General features: G+C 50.2%; 1 protein-coding gene across 9 annotated transcripts in view; it reads right to left on the bottom strand.

Annotated features, from left to right (window-relative positions):
- The window catches only part of RNF144A (ring finger protein 144A), a 114,006-nt gene that overhangs the window by 35,719 nt on the left and 59,501 nt on the right, over positions 1-18,786 (bottom strand). For 7 of the 9 annotated variants that reach the window (XM_024119091.3, XM_028496887.2, XM_028496886.2 and 4 more), the window contains one exon: positions 2,546-2,691. In XM_024119091.3, coding sequence (XP_023974859.1) covers positions 2,546-2,680 — 135 coding nt within the window. In that variant the 5' untranslated portion in view covers positions 2,681-2,691. Of the gene's footprint in view, positions 1-2,545; positions 2,717-5,536; positions 5,543-18,786 lie in introns of those variants that run through there. The other 2 variants (XM_055089030.1, XM_024119090.3) reach the window with 2 other exon arrangements.

Genomic DNA, 18,786 nt, shown 5'->3' with positions numbered 1-18,786 from the left:
ATGCAAGTTAAATCAACAGCCGTCCCTCGTGTGGATTCCTCGGGGCTTTCTTTGTGCTCTTGGGCACCCACAGCGTCCCAGGGGTAAGGGTACAGAGAGGGACACGGCATGCTGTGTTTAGTAAATCCACTGAACCACAAAGTTCGTCTGAGTGCATCTTTGAGGACAAGCGTTCCTCAGGACACACGCTTGGGGAAAGCTGCCCAAAGCTCTTTTTGATGCCTGTGGTTCTAGGCCCCAGCTCAGAAGGGAGACGGAGAGGATGTGAGCCTCCACGTGACAACTCCTTCACACATGTCCTTTCGGAACCTCAGGGTAAACTCCGTTCAGCTCCATTATACAGATGAGGCACCCAAGGGAGGCTGAGGTCAGAAACAGCCTGCGTTTCAGTGCCCTGACGCCTGACCCCAAACACCAGGCTTTCCCCTCGAGCCCCTTCCTCCTTGAGGTCAATCTACCTCGGACCTAAAGCCCACAATCCTCTAGTAGTTTTTTATTTGAAGAGCGCCCCCCCTTTCAGCTTTGCACAATTTTCTCTCTTCACTCTCTCCTACCTTCCCAGGTCTGTCCCCAGGAAAAAGACAGTGGCAATTCTGCTGGCTGGGGGGCCCTGAGGCCTGCACAGAGGGGACGGCAGGTGACGGAAGCCCTCGGGGACATGGGCGCCTTCCCCCAGTCTGCGACACGCAGGTGTTTCCTGTGCTTCACGTTGCAGGGAGCTACAGACACAAGTAAGCCTGCCTCAACATCTTAATTTTTAATAAATGTCTGTGAAAAAACAATCACAGCTGTCACCTGTTTCTCAGTATTCCCAGCAACCCCTCTTTGAGAAAACAACGTTATTTTCCTCTATTCACAGTTCCTGACTTAAATTAAGTGTTTGATCTGAATTAGACTTGCTTATTTATTTTCACTACTATGCTCTAGAAATAGAAAATAAAAACAATAATGACAACAGATGAGAGGCTGGGTAAAACCATGCCAGGGTGAATGGGCGACCTCACAGTGGAAGAAGAGAAGCCGTGGTGCCATGCGGCCCTCCCCACACGACGCGGGCAGGGGACAGCAGTGGCAGCAAGCTCGCCTGCAGGCACGTCTGCAGAGGGGAATCAAGCCAATTTGTTGAGACTGCGGAAAAACCTCCCTTCAGGCAAGAGGGAGGCAATTTTTGCATAAAGAGAACTCTTTGATCCATCCCGACGCTGGACCATCTCATCCTCCAGAAATGAAAACGAGTCCAATTCTCTGTGTTCATTGGCTGCACGTCTGTCTTTCCACCCACCTCCCCCCAGGGCTCTCTCCCTCCCATCCTTCCCCAGCTCAGAAAAAGCTCAAAGCAACTTCCGGTGCTCCAGGTTGAAGTTACCTTCCTGGGGCTTTAATGAGGTACATTTCACGGCTGCTAAGCACACGGCTGAGGCTGACTGTGCAGTTCAACGCAGCTGCCTCTACTGATTATCTATCATGGGCCCTGCTGCAAACCAGGCATTTGGGGACAGAACTGTGCCCTCCGGAAGCCAGTGTCTAACATAAAGGGAAGTCAGAGACCCAGACTTAAACGACTGAAAGCTCCGTCTGCTTATCTGTAAAATGCAGAGGATGCTATGGAACGCGCATAGGTCCCAAACAGACAAGGTCTGGAAAACAGAGACAAACAGAATAAGGTCTGTAAAACAGGGGCAGGAAGAAAGAAGTCTCTGGAAATCCAGAGGAGGCTGTCGGGGACAGAACCCAATCCAGACATCTGAACAATACACGGGAAGGCCGTCCCTAGAGTCCATTTATGACTAGTCAAATTCAGAAACTTTTTTAGTTTTTCACAATTTAAAGAAAAATTGTTTTTCTGGACTTTTTTCTTTTTTTTTTTTTCACAATTTAAAGAAAAACTGTTTTTCTGGACTTTTCTTTTTTTTTTTTTTTTTGTATTCCTTGAATGGGAAGAAAAACCAAGCAAAATTAAACGAGACCAACTGAAAACAAACCCTACACCCTCATTTTTCTCTTCTGATAGGTAAAATGCTGGGTCTGAGTGAGGCCTGATGGAAACAGAAGGCCCTACAGGCATTAAGAGCAGGCCATTTGGCCCAGGGTGACGCTGGCTGCATCTTCAGGAAATTCAAATGGGATTTCAAGATGCAGCCTTTCCAGCTTTTAGCACTAAAGCAGTGACAGCTGACACGGAGAGCTGACTATTCTGCGGTACACGCTCACCAGGCCAGCACCCCTGCAATCTCAGGCATGTCATTGTTCAGTTAAATTTACAGGGAGCTGTGGCGAAGCTTTTCCTTTCCAGAAAGGAGCGCACATGCCACGATCAGGGTTTCTCAACTGCGTTCCCAGCTCCTAAGATTCTGTTTGACTGATTACTTTTGCACCACGAGTGCCTGAAATCGAACCTGCTCTGGGAGCCTGACTGATTTGGAGGAGAATCCCTCCAATAACTGGGTAACAGTGAGGGCAAAGGGCTGCATGGCGTCTCCAAAAACAAAAGTGAAGAAGGCTCATCCTGAAATTCTTTTAAACTGGCGTTTTCTGCAAGACCCACCAGGGTACAGAAGATGCACTGGCACTGGGCGATGGTCGTCATCTGCTCCAATGGGTACTCCCCGAGACACAGCTTGCAGGACACCAGCGGGTCCAGGGCCAGGTCCCAGGTGGGCCGGCACCGCGCTGTGGTCATGGCAGAGCAGTCTGAAACGAGAGAAGCACAAGCCATCAGACCCTCGTGGCCTCCACCAGAACCGAGGCAGGGGTCACTCCCGGCTGAAACTGGGGCTCTGGGGGTGGCCAAGTGAACACTGAGGGGCCCGGGGTTTTACAGTCCTCTGCTGGGTCCCCTGAGAAGTTTCAGCCAGAGGTCCCCTATCTGAGTCTGTGGGTGATTCCTTTCCCGTATTGACGGTAATATTCAAAACGGCGAGTAATCTACCCGTCGGCATCCTTCCCTCCACCCCTCCGATGGGTACTGAGAAAGACACCGTCCACTAACGAAGCACCCAGCTCAGGAGGGCAGAACCTTAGCAACCCGGCGAAGGAAGCTTTTGTTAAAATAGTTATTGATCAGATCAAACTGTTCTCCAGTCTCTGCTGTAGGGATATCCCAGGGAAACCAGCTGGTGAAGTTCTGGCCTCTCTGTGCCCTCCCAGTAGAATGGTCCTTCCACACTGGTTTCTGTCCTCACCTTCCAGAAGCAGCTCAAGCACCACTGCCTCCTAAGTCCTGGAAGACTGTCTAAAATGTAAGTTTCAGGGAGGCAAGGCCCTTTGGCAGATTTGTTCATTTATGTGGGTCAAGTGCATCCAACAGCGCCCGGTGCGTGACAGACACTTCACAATCATCCATGGAACAATCCCCACTTCCCCACCCTCCCCAACATTCTCTGTGCACATCCACCCCTGGTCTGTGTTCCCCTGATAGCAGGCATCTTCCTATTGCTAGGTTACACACCGATTTCCACTGTTTACAGCTCGGGGGAAACAGAGAAGGTGTGAGTGTCCAGCTCTTAGCTCGGCTTTGACCCATGGTGGCCTCAATAATTTCCTGTTGATTGACCGAATTCTTGCATCCAGGGAAATGGCTCCTCACCCCATGCTAACGGCCCCTCCAAATTGACTGAAGCCTTACAACACTTATTTTGCACCTGTGGTGGGTAAGTATGTGCTTTATTCTACCAGCGCCCCCTTGCCCCCCAAACTCAGAACTGAGAAAGATTCAGTTAAAATTTCAGATAACCACGGCCATCCAAACTCTCACTATCTGCTATCCAAATCTCAGGACCTAAATTGATGTAGAGAATTCGGTATCCTTCCCTACTGAACCCCTAACCTCACTCTCTGAACTGAGGCATGAAAAGATTTGGATAGCAAGACACACCTACATTCCCCCCAAGTTTGTGAGGCCATGAAAAGAGGGTTTGTCTTGTTCAACTCCACACGTACAGCAGAAGACTGTACGCATAACGACAGAGGTACACACACGAAGGGAAAGAAAACAAGACAAAACAACACCAACCAACGACAGGAACGTACACGAAATGGCTCTCGGATCCTGGAAAGACTCTAAGATGTATGAGACGGAGATTCCCCCCTTAGGGTCTTCGGATTCAACTCAGGAAGGTCCTTTGCCAAATAAAAAGCTAATCGATAACACAAGGCAGAGTGTAGGATTATGTGCGAAATCAGTGCTCAAGGCACTCGGGAAAACTGGAAATCAGCCTGGGCTAGAATCTCCCGAATAGAACTTCGCAGGGGAGATGAGGCTTGAGTTTTAAGGGGAGGTTACATTTCATACAGGTGAAAAGGGGGTGGATATCAAAATAAGAGAGAGAAGTATCCCAGCGTCTTTCACCAGACAACAGGGTGTGGAGGCAACACCGGGGGGGCACAAGGAACTCTGCTTCTCCAGGGCAAACAGAACACCCATACCTAGTAGGGTGCTGGGTCACTGGACCACTGTCAGCCTCAGTCTGCTTGTGTGTGATGGGGCCACAACCTCCATCTCCCAGGGCTGGTGCGGGATTAGCAGAGATCATATGAAGGACCTGACACACACGGCAATGCTCGGTAAACCCTCTCCCCATCCCCTGGGATGCCTCATTTGGCCACAGTTTATCCACCTGTGAGAAGGCCTCTGACGATACCAATTAGGGGCTGGGTGTGCAAGTTATTTCTAGGGTCAGGGAGCTGTCCTCATACTTTTTTTTAGAAAAGAATTATATCCATTTCTCGTGTTTTGACAGTCACAGCTCACCGGGTGTCACTAAGCAAACATTTAGCTATAGGACGAACCACTGTGGGTTCTACGCAGGGCGCTGGGGGCGGGGAAGGCACGTGTGAGCTGGGGAAGAGACTCTGCGATGGATGGTCTTGGGAACGCGCAGAGGAGATGAGACACAGTGACACACGACCCAGGCGCCTGAGTGATGTCAGGGTGGCAGAGCAGCGGAGGAGACCCTGACCCGTAAGAGCTCAGGCAAGTGAGGGGAGTTTACTGAATTCCGGCGGGAATCAGCATTGGGAAGGCGGGAAATCCGAGTTCGGGGCAGGGAATGGACAGCAGCCTCCTCCCAGGACAGTTAATATCTGTGGGCGACTCAGTCTAAAGTAAGTGCACTTTCCATTGTTAGAAAAGAACTCTGACACAAATTCAAGTAATTTGGGGGTGGGTTGGAGCCTTCCGGATAATTTAAACAAGCATGATCATTTGACCTTCATCCAAGGGCACCAGAACACTTAGGTGATTCGGGGGTCACTCAGCGATCTGGGGTTGCAGAGCGTACCAGAATCAAGACTCCTCATGTCCCTGCGTTCATTTTCATTTGGAACATCTCCCTGCATCTTGAACGTATGCTTATTAGGATGATTTTAAATGTCCAGTGTTGCCTGGGTCCTGGGCTCAGGTGCCAAGACTTTTTTCTGTATGTTTCTCAGCACCTTTTTCTGTTTTGATCCTTAATATCTCTCAAAGCTCACAGTACAGAGTGGCAACTGTGTTTTGATTAAGAATGTTAGCTAAGCCCTAACAGGGATCACAAACCTTTACTGGAAGCATTGAGAAATCGCTTAAGACTGGAAATGTCCCCAAGGGGACAGAGGTTGCCTAACTGGCTTTTCTGTCCTGGAGAGCTGGGGAAAGGCAGCAGTGAACACTGTCCGAAAGGTCTGGGGTCCAGATTCTGTAGAGCACTGAGCAGCAGATGACATGTCACCTAGCAGACCTGGGTCCAAATTCCTGTTCTGCCACTTGGTCACGTGATTTTGGAGAAATTACTCAACCTCGAGGAACTTTAGTTTCTTTCTCTCTGTAAAACTTACACACCATCACCTCCCATGTACACCTGTGAAGAGTGAGTGAGAAAGAGTATGTTTAAAATTCCTGGTAAGTAAAGGTCATTAGGCTGTGTTGGGTTCAAGAGCTTGGACATTAACCCATACGAACCAAGGAGAGGAGAAAAACTGAGAGACGATAAGATGGACTTAGCCTTAGGAAGTTCACGCTGACGGCCGTCATCTTTGGAAGAAGCAAACACCAAAACCTCAGAAGCCTCCTGCTTTATCATCCACTGTGCAGGGTGCTCCAAGGCTGGACATCACCCCAAATGGCAGAAATCAGGGACTTAACCCTTTGACAGAGTCCTTGAGCCCACGGCCCTGACCCCACTCACTGCCTTTCACCCTGGACCACTGGTCCCGTCCTGGCTGGCTCCTCCCCAGACAATTCTCTCTCCCCCAGCTTCTGAGCTTGGCTCCTTTCTTGTTTATAATGACCCTCAGTTCAACTTGCAAGGCTTGACCTCTCACTTCCTTTCTTCCTGGACCATGATTTCCACTTGACCTGAGACAGCGTGGCCTCCACTGCCCTGCGCACAGGTTAGCCGTAGCCTCTCACCTCCCAGCCCCATGATTCAGCCTCCAAGCAGGTCAGACACGGTCTCCTGGCATCTTGTCAGTATTCCTTCCTACAGAGTAGACACGCTCCAAGGTGAGCTCACAATCATGATTCAATGGGAACAGCAATTGGACATATTTTACCAAAAAAAAAAAAAAAAAAAAAAAAGGATACAACGTCTAAGCCCATCACCACCTTCCCCACACGCAGGATGGGCTGAATATGATTTTGCAAACATTGAACAGCTGCAAACGTGAAATAGGAACTTGCAAAGAAAATCACAATGCACAATAAGAGAAAAAAAAACAGTCTTTGCTTTCCCAATGCGAATGTCAAGTAGAATGAAAAACAACAAACTATTTTAAGAACATCTGGGCAATTTTAAGCATTATTCAATCTAAGCAACTCCAAATGTTTATAAGGCAAGTTACTTATTAAGCACGACTGGGTTATGCAGAGGGTGCATCGTGATGAGAGGTATACAAGGATGAGAAAGAGCTAGAAGGGAAAAGAACCCATTGAGGGAGACAGTCTTAAAAGTGCGAGGTGGTTATTTGGCCAGGACCATCGCACCTGGGCTCTGGGGCTGTGGATTCTGCAGGCCCCTATTCACCCACTGTCACCCCTTCAAAGCCAAGGAGGGGAAGGGAAAATCAAATCGCTGTCAGCCAATCACTACCCAACCGTTACTCTCAGGACTGCCCTAAAGCCGGCAGAGGCATGTCGGTGGTCCTTCCCCAGCCGAGGAGGCAGGGGGAGTCACAGCCATCTGCGTTTTCACTAGCCTTTCGGGGAATCTCCGTCTGCAGTGAAGTCTGAGAACCACTGGGCTACATGACTCCACCGGATAGCATCTCCCCCCAGGACCCTCCCACCCTGAGGCCCATAGGGGCTTAAGCCCAACACATGATCACCTCTCAAAAACGCTACACTGCGCAGTCTGTGTCTGCCGGGCACGGGGTTAGACTCTGCATATTAGCCCCCTTTATCCTTTGCCATGACTCCCTCCGGGGAAGCGTGGCCTTTCCACGTCTGCCACTTGTGTTAGTTTGTCCCCCAAATTGATAAGCAGTGTTTTCTATCCTGCTGGACAGTGCTGGTCACAGGCAGACAGCCCATTACATACACATATATGTGCCTCAGGCATTATGCGAACCAATTTTATACACTATTTCATGTATCCGCACAGGGACTTTGAGGCTTTAATAGTTGTTATTCCAATTTCAACAATGAGGAAAGCAAGACACAGCCTGCAAGACCTCCTTTGTATATCCTATGGATTGCACGAGAACGGAGCCTTCTGGGTCTGTAGACAAACTAATTCCAGTTCTGCCACGCAGCTTCCTGGGCCTAACCCGAGTGCTTCCATGTTGGCGGCGGGGTGGAAAGCTACAGCTTCACAATTTGGAGCTGCCAGTCACAGCAGAAACATGAGAACGGTTGCTGGGTAGAAAATTGACTGCAGGGAGGTTGACTTATCCAAGTGTATGTGGTTCCATGAACCTTCAGGAAGGTGTCTGAATGTCGTCTCCTCCGGAGGAGACGATGCTGCTCCCGGGTACTCACCGAACTAACGTGAACACTTATATTCACACGAACACTTGTGCGTGGATATTTACAGCAGCTTTATGCATGATTTTGCCAAAACGCGGCCTCAGCCAAGATGTCCTTCAGGAGGTGAACGGGTAAATGACCTGTGTGACATCCGGACAACGGAACATTTTTTCAGGGCTAAAGGCAAATGAGCTACCGAGCCATGGAGAAACATGGAGGAACCTTCAATGCATGTTATTAAGTGAAAGAAGCCAATCTCTCCGAAAGGCCACAGACTGTCTGAATAAAACTATATGACATTCTGGAAAAGGTAAAATTATGGAGACTGTAGAAAGATCAGAGATTGCCTGTCAGGGAGAAAAGGATAAACAGAGGATATTTTAGGACAGTGAAACTAATCAGTATGATTTGTAATGGTGGATGCATGTCATTATACATCTGCCAAAACCCACACCAAGTGCGAGCCCCAATGTCAATGGTGTGGGCAAAGTCATGTCCCCTGCAAAGTTCCTATGTTGAAGCCCTAACCCTCAATGTGATGATTGTATGTCCTTTCGAGGCAATGAAGGTTCAGTGGGGTCGTAAGGGTGGGGTTCTAATCCAGTAAGGCTGTGGCCTTATGAGAGAGGAAGATCTCAGCATCCTCCTCTCTTTCTCCTACAGGTGAGGACTCAGGGAGAAGGTAGCCACCTGCAAGCCACAAAGAGGGCTTTCACCAGCACCTGAGGAGAACCCAACCCTGCTGGCCTCCCGATCTCGGACTTGTAGCCTCTAGAACTGTGAGAAAATACACTTCTGTGTTTTAAGTCACCCAGTCTACGGCGTTTCGTTATGGCAGCCTGGGCTAATGCAGCAAACTAAGGACTCTGGGTGGGAGGGATGTCTCAGTGTAGGTTCATCGCTGTAACACCCACGCCTCTGGTGGGGACGGGATGTCAGCAGTGGTGGAGACCTAAAACTCTTCTATATGGTACCTCCCTATGCAATCTGCATCAGCTTTCTAAATATAAGTCCAAATCTGTTAACCTAAAGCTAAATTTAAAACCAAATCTGTTCATCTAAACTGCCCTAAAATAAAAAGTTTATTTTAAAAAATTTGTTGTTTTCACTTAAACCCGAAGAAGCCTATTAACGTGCAGAGTCAACTGGAATCTTTTAAGAGTCTAAGGTTTTAATCTGTTTTAAGACCATGTTTTCCCCAAGCAGTATTCTTTTTATTTTTTAACTTATTTTTTTTTGCTATTGAAGTATAGTTGATTTACAATGTTGTGTTAGTTTCAGGTGTACAGAACAGTGATTCAGTTATATTTTACATATATATATATATATATATTCTTTCTCAGATTCTTTTCCATTATAGGTTATTACAAGATATTGAGTATAGTAAACTGTGCTCTACAGTAGGTCCTTATTGATCATTATATATAGTAGTGTGTATCCGTTAATTCCAACCTCCTAATTTATCTCTCCCCACTCCCTTTCCCCTTTGGTAACCATAAATTTGCTTTCTATGTCTGCGAGCCTATTTCTGTTTTGTAAAAAAGTTCATTTGTATCATTTTTTTTAGATTTGACCCCAAACAGTATTATTAAGTGTGATACTAAAAATCAGAGGAATACGGGATTAAATATAATTGGGCAGATTCGTGTGCTTATTTTTAACCATCAAACCCCGCGCGGGTCTTCAGGTGTTAATGAACACCGTGATACTCCGAGAAGGGCGTACAGTATGGCTCCACTGGACGAAGCACAAAACACGCTCTCAAGCACAACGACACACCATCAAGGTTAAAAAGGGAAGAAAAAGCTACTTTTCAGTCATTTCGCTGTCACAGGTTCCCCAACATTCAGACTTTGCAGGGAAAAGAGCAAAGCGGAGACAGTCAACAAGGGGCCCAGGGACCAGAGAGAACTCCGGCCTGTCCGAGCTGCACTCTGCGGAGGAGAAACAGCCAGAGACCTGTCAGGCGCAGGTAAGGGTTTCCACTCCGCACGTCGTAGAGGCCCTAGGGTCCCTTACCATAGACAGGATGAGGAAACTTGCCTTCACTTAACCTGGGACCTTCCGTTTACTTCCCTCCTGCCTCCCAAAGATTCGGACCATTTTACAAGCATATAAACTCACCTCTGTTAACAGTGGCCCAGAAGCCTCTTTGTGCTAAAAGCATGGATGTCTAAGGCTGTCTAAGGCAGTCAGCCATTCCCGGGCAAACAGGTCCCGTTGCGTTCGGCCGCCCCCAACCCCGTCCCTGAGGCCCCATCCAGTAAGGCAACCCCCTTGCCAGGCTGTCCCACAAACCCGTGTCCCAGCCGGGCCCCGCGTCTGAGGAAGGTAAGCCTGTTTCCCCTTGAGGTCTTCAGTTGGTTACCCGACACTGGTGTCCCTCAGTCACCTTTTCCGTAAAATGGGGTCTTTAGTCTTGTCTTTTTTTTTTTTTTTTTTAATGCTGGGAAATACTTGCATTCAAGCAGGGAAGGGAAGGCAGAGGTCCGGCCCGATGCTCTATTCCTTTCATGCTGTGGGATCTGCCCCGGGAGCAGACCCTCCTCTGTCGAGCCCCGGGAGCTTCTCTGCTTGTAGTTATCTCAAGTTCAACATATTTCAACGTAACCCCCTTCTAGATGTCGCTTGGAGGGCGAAGGAGATCTGCTTCCCGTCGCCACTGGGCTATGGGGCTCTGACTGCCCTGCCTACAGATTCACGGCTTGATAAATTGGTCATCTTCAAAATCTTGAAATGTACTAAAAGTGGGTCTAAAAAGCCATCCACGAATGGGAGCTCTGCACCTTTCAAATGCACCTGCACAGGTGAGAGGGAAGAGGAGTTCCTTCACCTGCAGCATCCTGACTGATGCGGCATCTATTACCGGGCACTGAAGCACACAGTGGGGTTGAGGGGAAGGTTGACTTAAACGAGCCGCTTCCTTCCAAGGAGCAGGCCCACCTCCTCCCTCCATCCTACCCTGGTGCTCTGGGTCTGCGCTTCTCTTGCCAGAAAAATGCCTGGGCGGGGGCGAGGCCAACCCAGTGGGTCTTCCTGCAGCGGGGCCCGGAGCCCCTGCTGCTGCCCGGGGTGCAAAAGAGGGAGGCCCACACAGACACGACAGAAATCCGGCTGAAAAAGCCCTTACAGACATTTCCAGCGCCAGCCGGGGCTCCGGCCTTGAGACGCTTCCTCCCCGGCCTGGGCAGACCTGTGCACTTGCTTCTGGAAGCTGCCCCTCTGTGGGAGGCTTGGCTTAGGAAACAAGTGCCATTCACGGCAGAGCACTCACTCACGACGCCCCGGTATCTTCCTCATCACAGCCCGCTTCCCGCAGACGGCCCAGCCCAGCCCGGCTCTCTGACCTCTCGGTCCAGGAGTGAAACACAGAAGGAGACACAAAGGGACTATTATTCCCACCGCAAACGTCACACTTCGGCCACCAGCGAGCGACAGCTTTAAAAGTCAGACCTAAAGGCATCGCGCTCTAAGGCCGATGGGGATCACCATCGGATTGTGTGTCCTTTTAGAGAGGATTTCCTTACTCCCAGCTGTTCAGGGATCGGCTAAGAGGTCGCACGGCCACCTCGCGCCATCCCACCGCCTTCTACCTGGTCATGAACCACCCTGATGGTACTGTTGCCAGACCTTGCCAGTGACACAGTGAATCATTATCTCCAGTTTTGCTTTCTCAGATAAGGACACAGAGAAAAGAGCAACAGAACATGTCCACACATGTAGGATAGAGCACGGACAGCATGGGCCACGCCCACCCCCTGCTCTAAACACCCCTAATCACGCTCTGCCAAAGAAAGGGCCCTCAGTGGGGCACAGGTGTCCTCTGCGTCCTCCTGACCCTTTAAGTCAGTCCTGGTTGATGGCAGGTGGTTTGGGAGCACGCTCTGGCCAGCTCAGGTCGGGGTAGGACAGGTGCGTGGCTGTGTCCTTCCAGGCACCAAACCGAGGTCTTGCTGCTAAGACAAGGAGCCTGGGAAATTCCTCGGTGTGGAGCTTGTCCGTCCCTTGGGTTAAGAGAACAAGAACAGAACAGAACAAGACGTCATGGAGTAGGGAGCACGCGGTGGGATGGACACGGGCCTCTGTGAAGATTCCAGAAGCCGGGGTTCTCGTGTCAGCATTGCCGCCCACCGACCACGCGACCCCCGTGACCTGTCCTGGACCCTCCTGGGTCAGCAGCCTCATCTGAGGCCCTGAACCCTCCCTCCTTCCACCCACCTGGGAAGGTGTCACCCAGCTCTCAGCGAGAGTGACCGCTGCTGTGACTGCAGCAGCAAAGGGGGGCTTCGGCAGGGGGCTTGGGGGGCTATGCGTCTCAGAGAGAGAGAGAGAGAGAGCTAGAGGATAAAACACGCTCTCGAAGGATCGATCCTGCCACCAGAGACCCGTCTCGGAGCTCGGGTTCTCCTGCGGCTGCGAGCCCTGTCTGTCCACGAAATCATCTCAACACTCCCGCCCTCCCTTTCTAAGAGCTCGCGGCAAATCCACCTCAAGCCCCTCCCCATCCCGGGCCTACGGTTACACCCCCGGATCCTTCCACGCACTCGCGGTCAAGGGTTCTGTGATGATCCAAACACTGTTCTAGACACGGGATTACAAGCGCCAGAGGTCTCACCCACACAGCACGTCGGGCAACAACCAGAGCCTTTTCTCCGGTTGAAGCGCCTGCTTGTGAAGATCTCATCATGAAAGAAAAGGGATCAAGTAAAAGGTACACAATGACAGGGAATCTGTTCAAAGAAACCTTGGGGGAGTCAAGCAGAATCACCCTTTTATCAATAGTGAGCTGCAGACGGTTTCAGCTTCCTTGATGTACTTTAGCCAGAAAATTAGGTAAAGTCTGGAGCTCCCAAATACATGGAACAGATTTCTTATTGTACCGATATATACACTCCTTCTATCAGGTTTATTTGGATTTTGTCTTTGCTTCTTAAGAACAGATGAGAGGAAGGGGTATTCGTAAAAACAGAGTAAGGGGATACAGTAAACTCCACTCGGGTAGTTAGAGCTGATTCATTTTTTTCAGTGAGGAGGCCAGGTATCTGCCAGATTCTCTAAAGACGGAGCCGGCAGAATGACACGCAGGACTCAATGAGGGGCCGGAAATAACCAAGAGGCACACATGGCCCAGCCTGGGGCTCTGGTGGTGCCCCTGCAGGCCAGGCCACGGCACGTGCCCGAGGTCAGGGGTCGTCCAGGGTCTGCATGCCCGAGAAACATACATACACTTACACCCCTTAGTTTTCAAATGTACACGATATCATTGGGATGAACTAAAAAGTGTCCCTAGGGGAATTCACACCTGGGACAACAGAAGACAGTCTTCCTTCGATCTTTCATTAAACAGGCATCTCGGAGCGCTTTGTTCCAGGCACTGCTCTGGTCACCGGAAACGTTAACAGTGCGCAGACTCTACAAGCACCCCTGCCCTCTGGGAGCTGACACTCCACTGGGGAGACAGGAAATAAATAAGGTAAGTCGGCAAAACAGACAGTGTGTCGGCCAGTAATGCGTGTGCATTGGGAAAACAAGCAGGGCAGGGGAGATGTGCTGAAATGGTGTCCAGGGTCCCCGACAGACCAACGGGGCAAAGGCACAGGCCAAGCGACCGGTGGGAGACAACGGCAACTGTCCAGGAGAGAGACGGGGTGTGTCCGGGCGACGCCATGAGAAACAGGCCGGGGACGAGTGGTCATACTCTAGACCTGCTTGGAAAGAAAAGCCGCTAGGACGAGCTGACAGCCCGGGTACGGCTACGAGAGAGACGGGGTCCAGGCCAGCCCCAAGGCCTTTGACCTCGCAAGCGGAAGGACTGAAGGACAGAGCTGCCCTTGCTCAAGTCTGGTGGGCGTGGGAGGAAGGTGCCAGCGTTTCTCCATCATTTACCGCCGGCTGCAGGATCTCAACGAGCCCCTCTGAGCCCAGCTCAACCGCTTTCCCAGGAAGCAGACACGGTAGGTACATGTTACCAGCAGGCAAGGCAGGCTCTGCACGGGGCAGAAGCCCTCCAAGCGAAGAGCAGAGTCTGCGAACCAGGGCCAGGCCTTTTCTTTGTGCAGCCTTCAGGCTAAGAATGCCTTTTTGCATTTTGAGAGATCATAAGACAAAAAACACAAGCAAAGAAATGTGGGCCAGCAAAGCCTAAAACGCCCACTATGTGGCCCTGCACGGAAAAGCCTGCCAGCCCCTGGTTTACAGGTCGGCGTCCTCGATTCCGTGCGTGGAGCCAACTAGGACTCCTGGATGAGGCTCAGAAACAGGAAATTCCTACAAGAAGTCCTCCAGGAGAGCAGGCCCAAGGTCAGGACCAAGGCCAGGGCCTGACAACAGCATCCTGGAAATGTCACTTTAAACACACGTAACCGTGAGCAACTCTCCAAAGCCTGAGGTTCGAAGGAAGGAAGTGAAAGAACTAGAGGTTTGGGCCCTTTCTCTGCTTCCACATCTATGACGGCCAAAGGCTGGACACTGCCTGGACAAGACAGTTTTGAGCGCCCCACCCTTTGTGCTCTAGTTCATTGAGACCCAAGGGCTCCTAAGGATTTGTCCCAGAAAGACCACAGCAGGCGCAGGTCAGAAGGTCCAGCGCCCACCCTCAGCATCCAGGAGACTTCTTGTGGGAAAGCAGACCGGAAGCTTTAAACTCCGCTTCTCCTATTTGGAGCAGACCATGAGGTGATTTTGCTCACACAGGGACCAGACACATACAAGTGCAATCACCTCGTGGTCTGAGCCACACTCAGTGCCCATGTCTTTAGATCGAGAAGCAGTAACCTCTGACACCTGCCAGCACAGGCGTGGGAGAGACATGCAAATCCCACGTGCAGAGCAGGAGTGGTGTCCCCTGCCTTGGACCGTGTAACACTTCTATGACAAGTATCTTCCCTACGCTGTCTCCAAACTCTCATTTGTACCTCTGGGTATACTCAGAGTTCACTTTTAATCACCAATAAAGTATAACCCGCTGTGCCCCGAGCTGGGCAGAAGACACATCCTTCTATTCCTTGGGGGCTCAGCTATTTTCTCAATGTAATAACGGCCTGATAACTATTAAAGGACCCCTGTATTTAGAAAACGAGAGCTTGGCACAAGCCTCAAGAATCCCATGTCATTTCATCAGTATGATGATTATGACAATAATATCACGAATCTTTGTTTTCCAAAGCCCATGACCTACAGACTATCACACCTATCACCTTCTTTCAATCATCTGATCACCTACATAAAACCCATCACCTCCCGTCCCCTGCCCCTCTTTATGTTACCCCAGGCATTGCCTACATGCACTTCTTTATTTATGTATTGTTTTCTTCCCCCTCGAAAGTAAGTTCCACGAGAAGAGTCAGTATTACCATCCGACAGTTTAAAAAAACCTACTCAAAGAAAAATATGGCTGTATTTTGTTCTTTCCTTTACTGCCTAGTTAACTAGGTGGGAAAAAAAAAAAAAAATACTAGCCTCAGTGGGCATTACTTATTTCACTGGGGTGAAGAGGATATACCTATTTTCTGACCAAACAATGCTGAAGAGCATCTCAGAACGCCCTTGTGATTGCCTGCAGCATTTCTGAACGTCTATTCAAAAACGCTTTCTATCGTATAGTTGATAATCAACATTTCAAAGAAGGAAATCAGCTCAGTTATCTTCATTTAACAGACAACAGCAGAGGCTGAAGAAGAGTAAGACACTTGCCAAAGTCTCAAGGTAAGAAATGGCAAATCCAGAATTCTCACCCAGCCTCCTGACTTTCCAAGCCACATTCTCTTCCCGCACCAACGTTTCCACTACTCTCGGGTCCACCGAACGCTCTCAAAGCCCCCACTGCTCAGATTGCTGACGGGATGGCAGAGTCTTCCCTGGAGCTTGGAGAGGCCCCTTCACTCACAAGGACTCCACTCACGGCCCCTCTACTCTCGTCCACGGCACACAGAAGCCAATCGCTAACCTGGCTGTTCCACCTTCAGACGACAAGAGGCCACCCTCTGAGAAAAAAACGCCACTGCCGTTTTAACCTAAGAACGTTGAAAGTGTCGTGTTTTGCACATAAAAATATCTTTTCCGTCACCGAGAGTCCTCCAGTCGTGAAAGGAGGCATTTGGCCCCATGATGGTTAAGGATAGTCCATTTAGTTGGCTAAGATGCCGAAATCAATCCGGTGCTCAACTTCTTTGAGGAGATGATGAATCGTGATCTCACAAAAAGCTCCTCTGTCTTCCCCAGGCCCAATGCCAGAGTCTGTACTTTCTAATAATCAGGAGAAACAATCTATCACCCTACTGGGTTTCCTAACCTCTCTGTGAGGAAGGCTGGGACATCAGTATGTCCTTGGACAGGACCGAAGACCAGGGGTCCAGAGGTGTGGCCAAGATTAGGAGGTCAGGAAGGGTCCATGACTGCAGGTCCGTCCCACCCAGTCCTGAGACCCACGTGCCCAAGCCCCAGGCTCAGCCCTCGCCCACGACTCTAGAACGCATATTCCAGTAGGGACTCAGAGAACACCACGGCTGCTCCAATCTCTCTTTTCTGCCCCTGGCTAAGGAGACCCCAAGTGCAGATGAGCTTACTGGATGGAGAGAGAGAGACCCAAGTCATGACAGAGAGATGGGATCTTGGAGATGCCACGAACCCCTTCTTGTCCCTCTCCTGTTCCAACACCCCGCCTGTCCCCCCTCTCCAGCCTTTAGCTAGAAAACGCTGGGGACTCTAATAAATAGCAAAACCACAAAACTTACTCAAACTTACTTTTGACATATGGTGGCGCTGACACCCCACAGGTGCAGACACAGAGCTTTAATTTAGAGAAGAGTCACAAAGACAGAGGAAGGCCCCAGACGAACAGGGTCAGCACTCTGCCTGCAGACCTACTTCACCGTCTCCTGAACATGCAGCTCTGTTCGAAGCCCACCCACGAGGGAACTGGATGTAAATCAAATAAACTGACGCAACCTTTCCCGCAGGGAAACAGAGATGCCAACTTCAGGTAGCTCCCAAGAAAACACCAGCTTCCAAGGCGGACGGCATTCCTGCTGGGAATACCCATAAGAAAGCGAGTCTAGACAAGCACATTTATTTCCAGCCCAGTGTTGAAACCTGGGTTGCACTCCTCGGACCGGCACGTGGCGTTCCTGGGCGTGGAGCCTTCCTTCACGGAGAACAGAGGTGGAGAAGTCTGTCTCGGGGAAGGACCAAGCTGTTGACATGATAACGGGTCTAAAGGGACTACGTTCTCTCAAAGACGTACAACTCTTTGGTCACTTGAGAACCATCAGCGCAGAATTACAGCACCCAAAATAATAGGACCCACCATGTCCAGCCGATGTTTTCCTCTTTCACAGGTTATTACAGGCCTCTGATGCATCAAGGGCCGTCTGCCGGCTTCCTGACATTCCAGAAAGGAGCAGGCTCAGGTGCTCCAGGGCCGTGGAAGACCGCACACACCCTCGCCCACGGGCACCCCGATCTCGTCTCCAAGTCTGCTCGCACCTGCGCAGAGACGATGAGGGATGGGGGCCGAGGGGCTGTTTTTCTCCGGGCTCTGCAGCAGCCTCACGTGTCTGCAGGACACTATTTCGTCGGGTCTCTCCTGCTTGAACCACTCCCCGGCGGTGCAGGTGAAATGCAAAGCCCTCAAGCCCCACCTGCACCCACCTTCCTCCTCCTCAGGGCCCATCACTGTCCGCGGCTTACCTTACTTATCTCGTTTTTCCGCTGCCGCCCTTTCCTCGAGGAGGCTGATTTCCATTGGCTTTGCTCACACTTGCCTCCAAAGGCCCCGGCACAGAGGACGCGGCCCATAAAAATAGATCAGCACAATCTACCTGATGCTCCAAACTCGGGCCTGGGAGAAAGCCAGGGTGACTGGGTGAGAGGGATCTCTGCTCTACTGGCAGCTTTTCTGGAACACGGAGGATTTGACGTCCACGTCATATTATCTACTACCTGGTATTATGGGCTACCTGTGGAAAGTAAATATTTACTGAGTGGATGTCTCAATAACTACTAAATTAGCAATTTGGTGTGACTTTTCTCTGCAGTGAAATAAAATTGCTCATTTTGGCCCAGTTAAATTTATGGGAAAATTGTCCAAAGAACCATGTCCAGTCACCTGTGCTTTGGTGTGATTTCATGTGGAAATGTGCCAGTTCTCTCTTCCCGGGAGCCAGGACACACTGGCTGTAGCCAGCTCTGTGACCTTGACCCACCTCCTGACCACTCTGCACCCTGATTTACTCATGTGGAAGATGACAGGGCTGATTTTCCACCTATAAAATCAACTGCACTTTTTTTGAATTATAATAATCTGGTTACAGTCATGGAGCCACTACTAAACACACATGGCTAATGGTAATACATAACGACAGACCACTACTGAGAGGCAAGAGTCAGTATTTTTCAAGGACCTTAAGAATGTTCAACTCCTTTGATCAAGGAACACCGTTTCTGGGAATTCATCCATAAGAATAAAAAAAATCAGGACTTCCCTGGTGGTGCAGTGGTTAGGAGTCTGCCTGCCGATGCAGGGGACACGGGTACGAGCCCTGGTCCGGGAAGATCCCACATGCCGTGGAGCAACTAAGCCCGTGCGCCACAGCTACTGAGCCTGTGCTCTAGAGCCCGCGAGGCACGACTACTGAGCCCACGTGCCACAACTACTGAAGCCTGCGTGCCTAGAGCCCGTGCTCCACAACAAGAGAAGCCACGGCAATGAGAAGCCCGCACACCACAGTGAAGAGTAGCCCCCGCTCGCCGCAACTAGAGAAAGCCCGCGCGCAGCAACGAAGACCCAGCGCAGCCAAAAATAAATAATCTATTTTTTTTAAAAAAAGAATTTAAAAAAACAAGGG

The sequence above is a fragment of the Physeter macrocephalus genome, chromosome 12, assembly GCF_002837175.3.
Source record: "Physeter macrocephalus isolate SW-GA chromosome 12, ASM283717v5, whole genome shotgun sequence".
Lineage (NCBI taxonomy): Eukaryota > Metazoa > Chordata > Mammalia > Artiodactyla > Physeteridae > Physeter > Physeter macrocephalus.
Note: the sequence above shows the minus strand (reverse complement) of the source record. Positions and strands in the feature narration are given on the sequence as shown.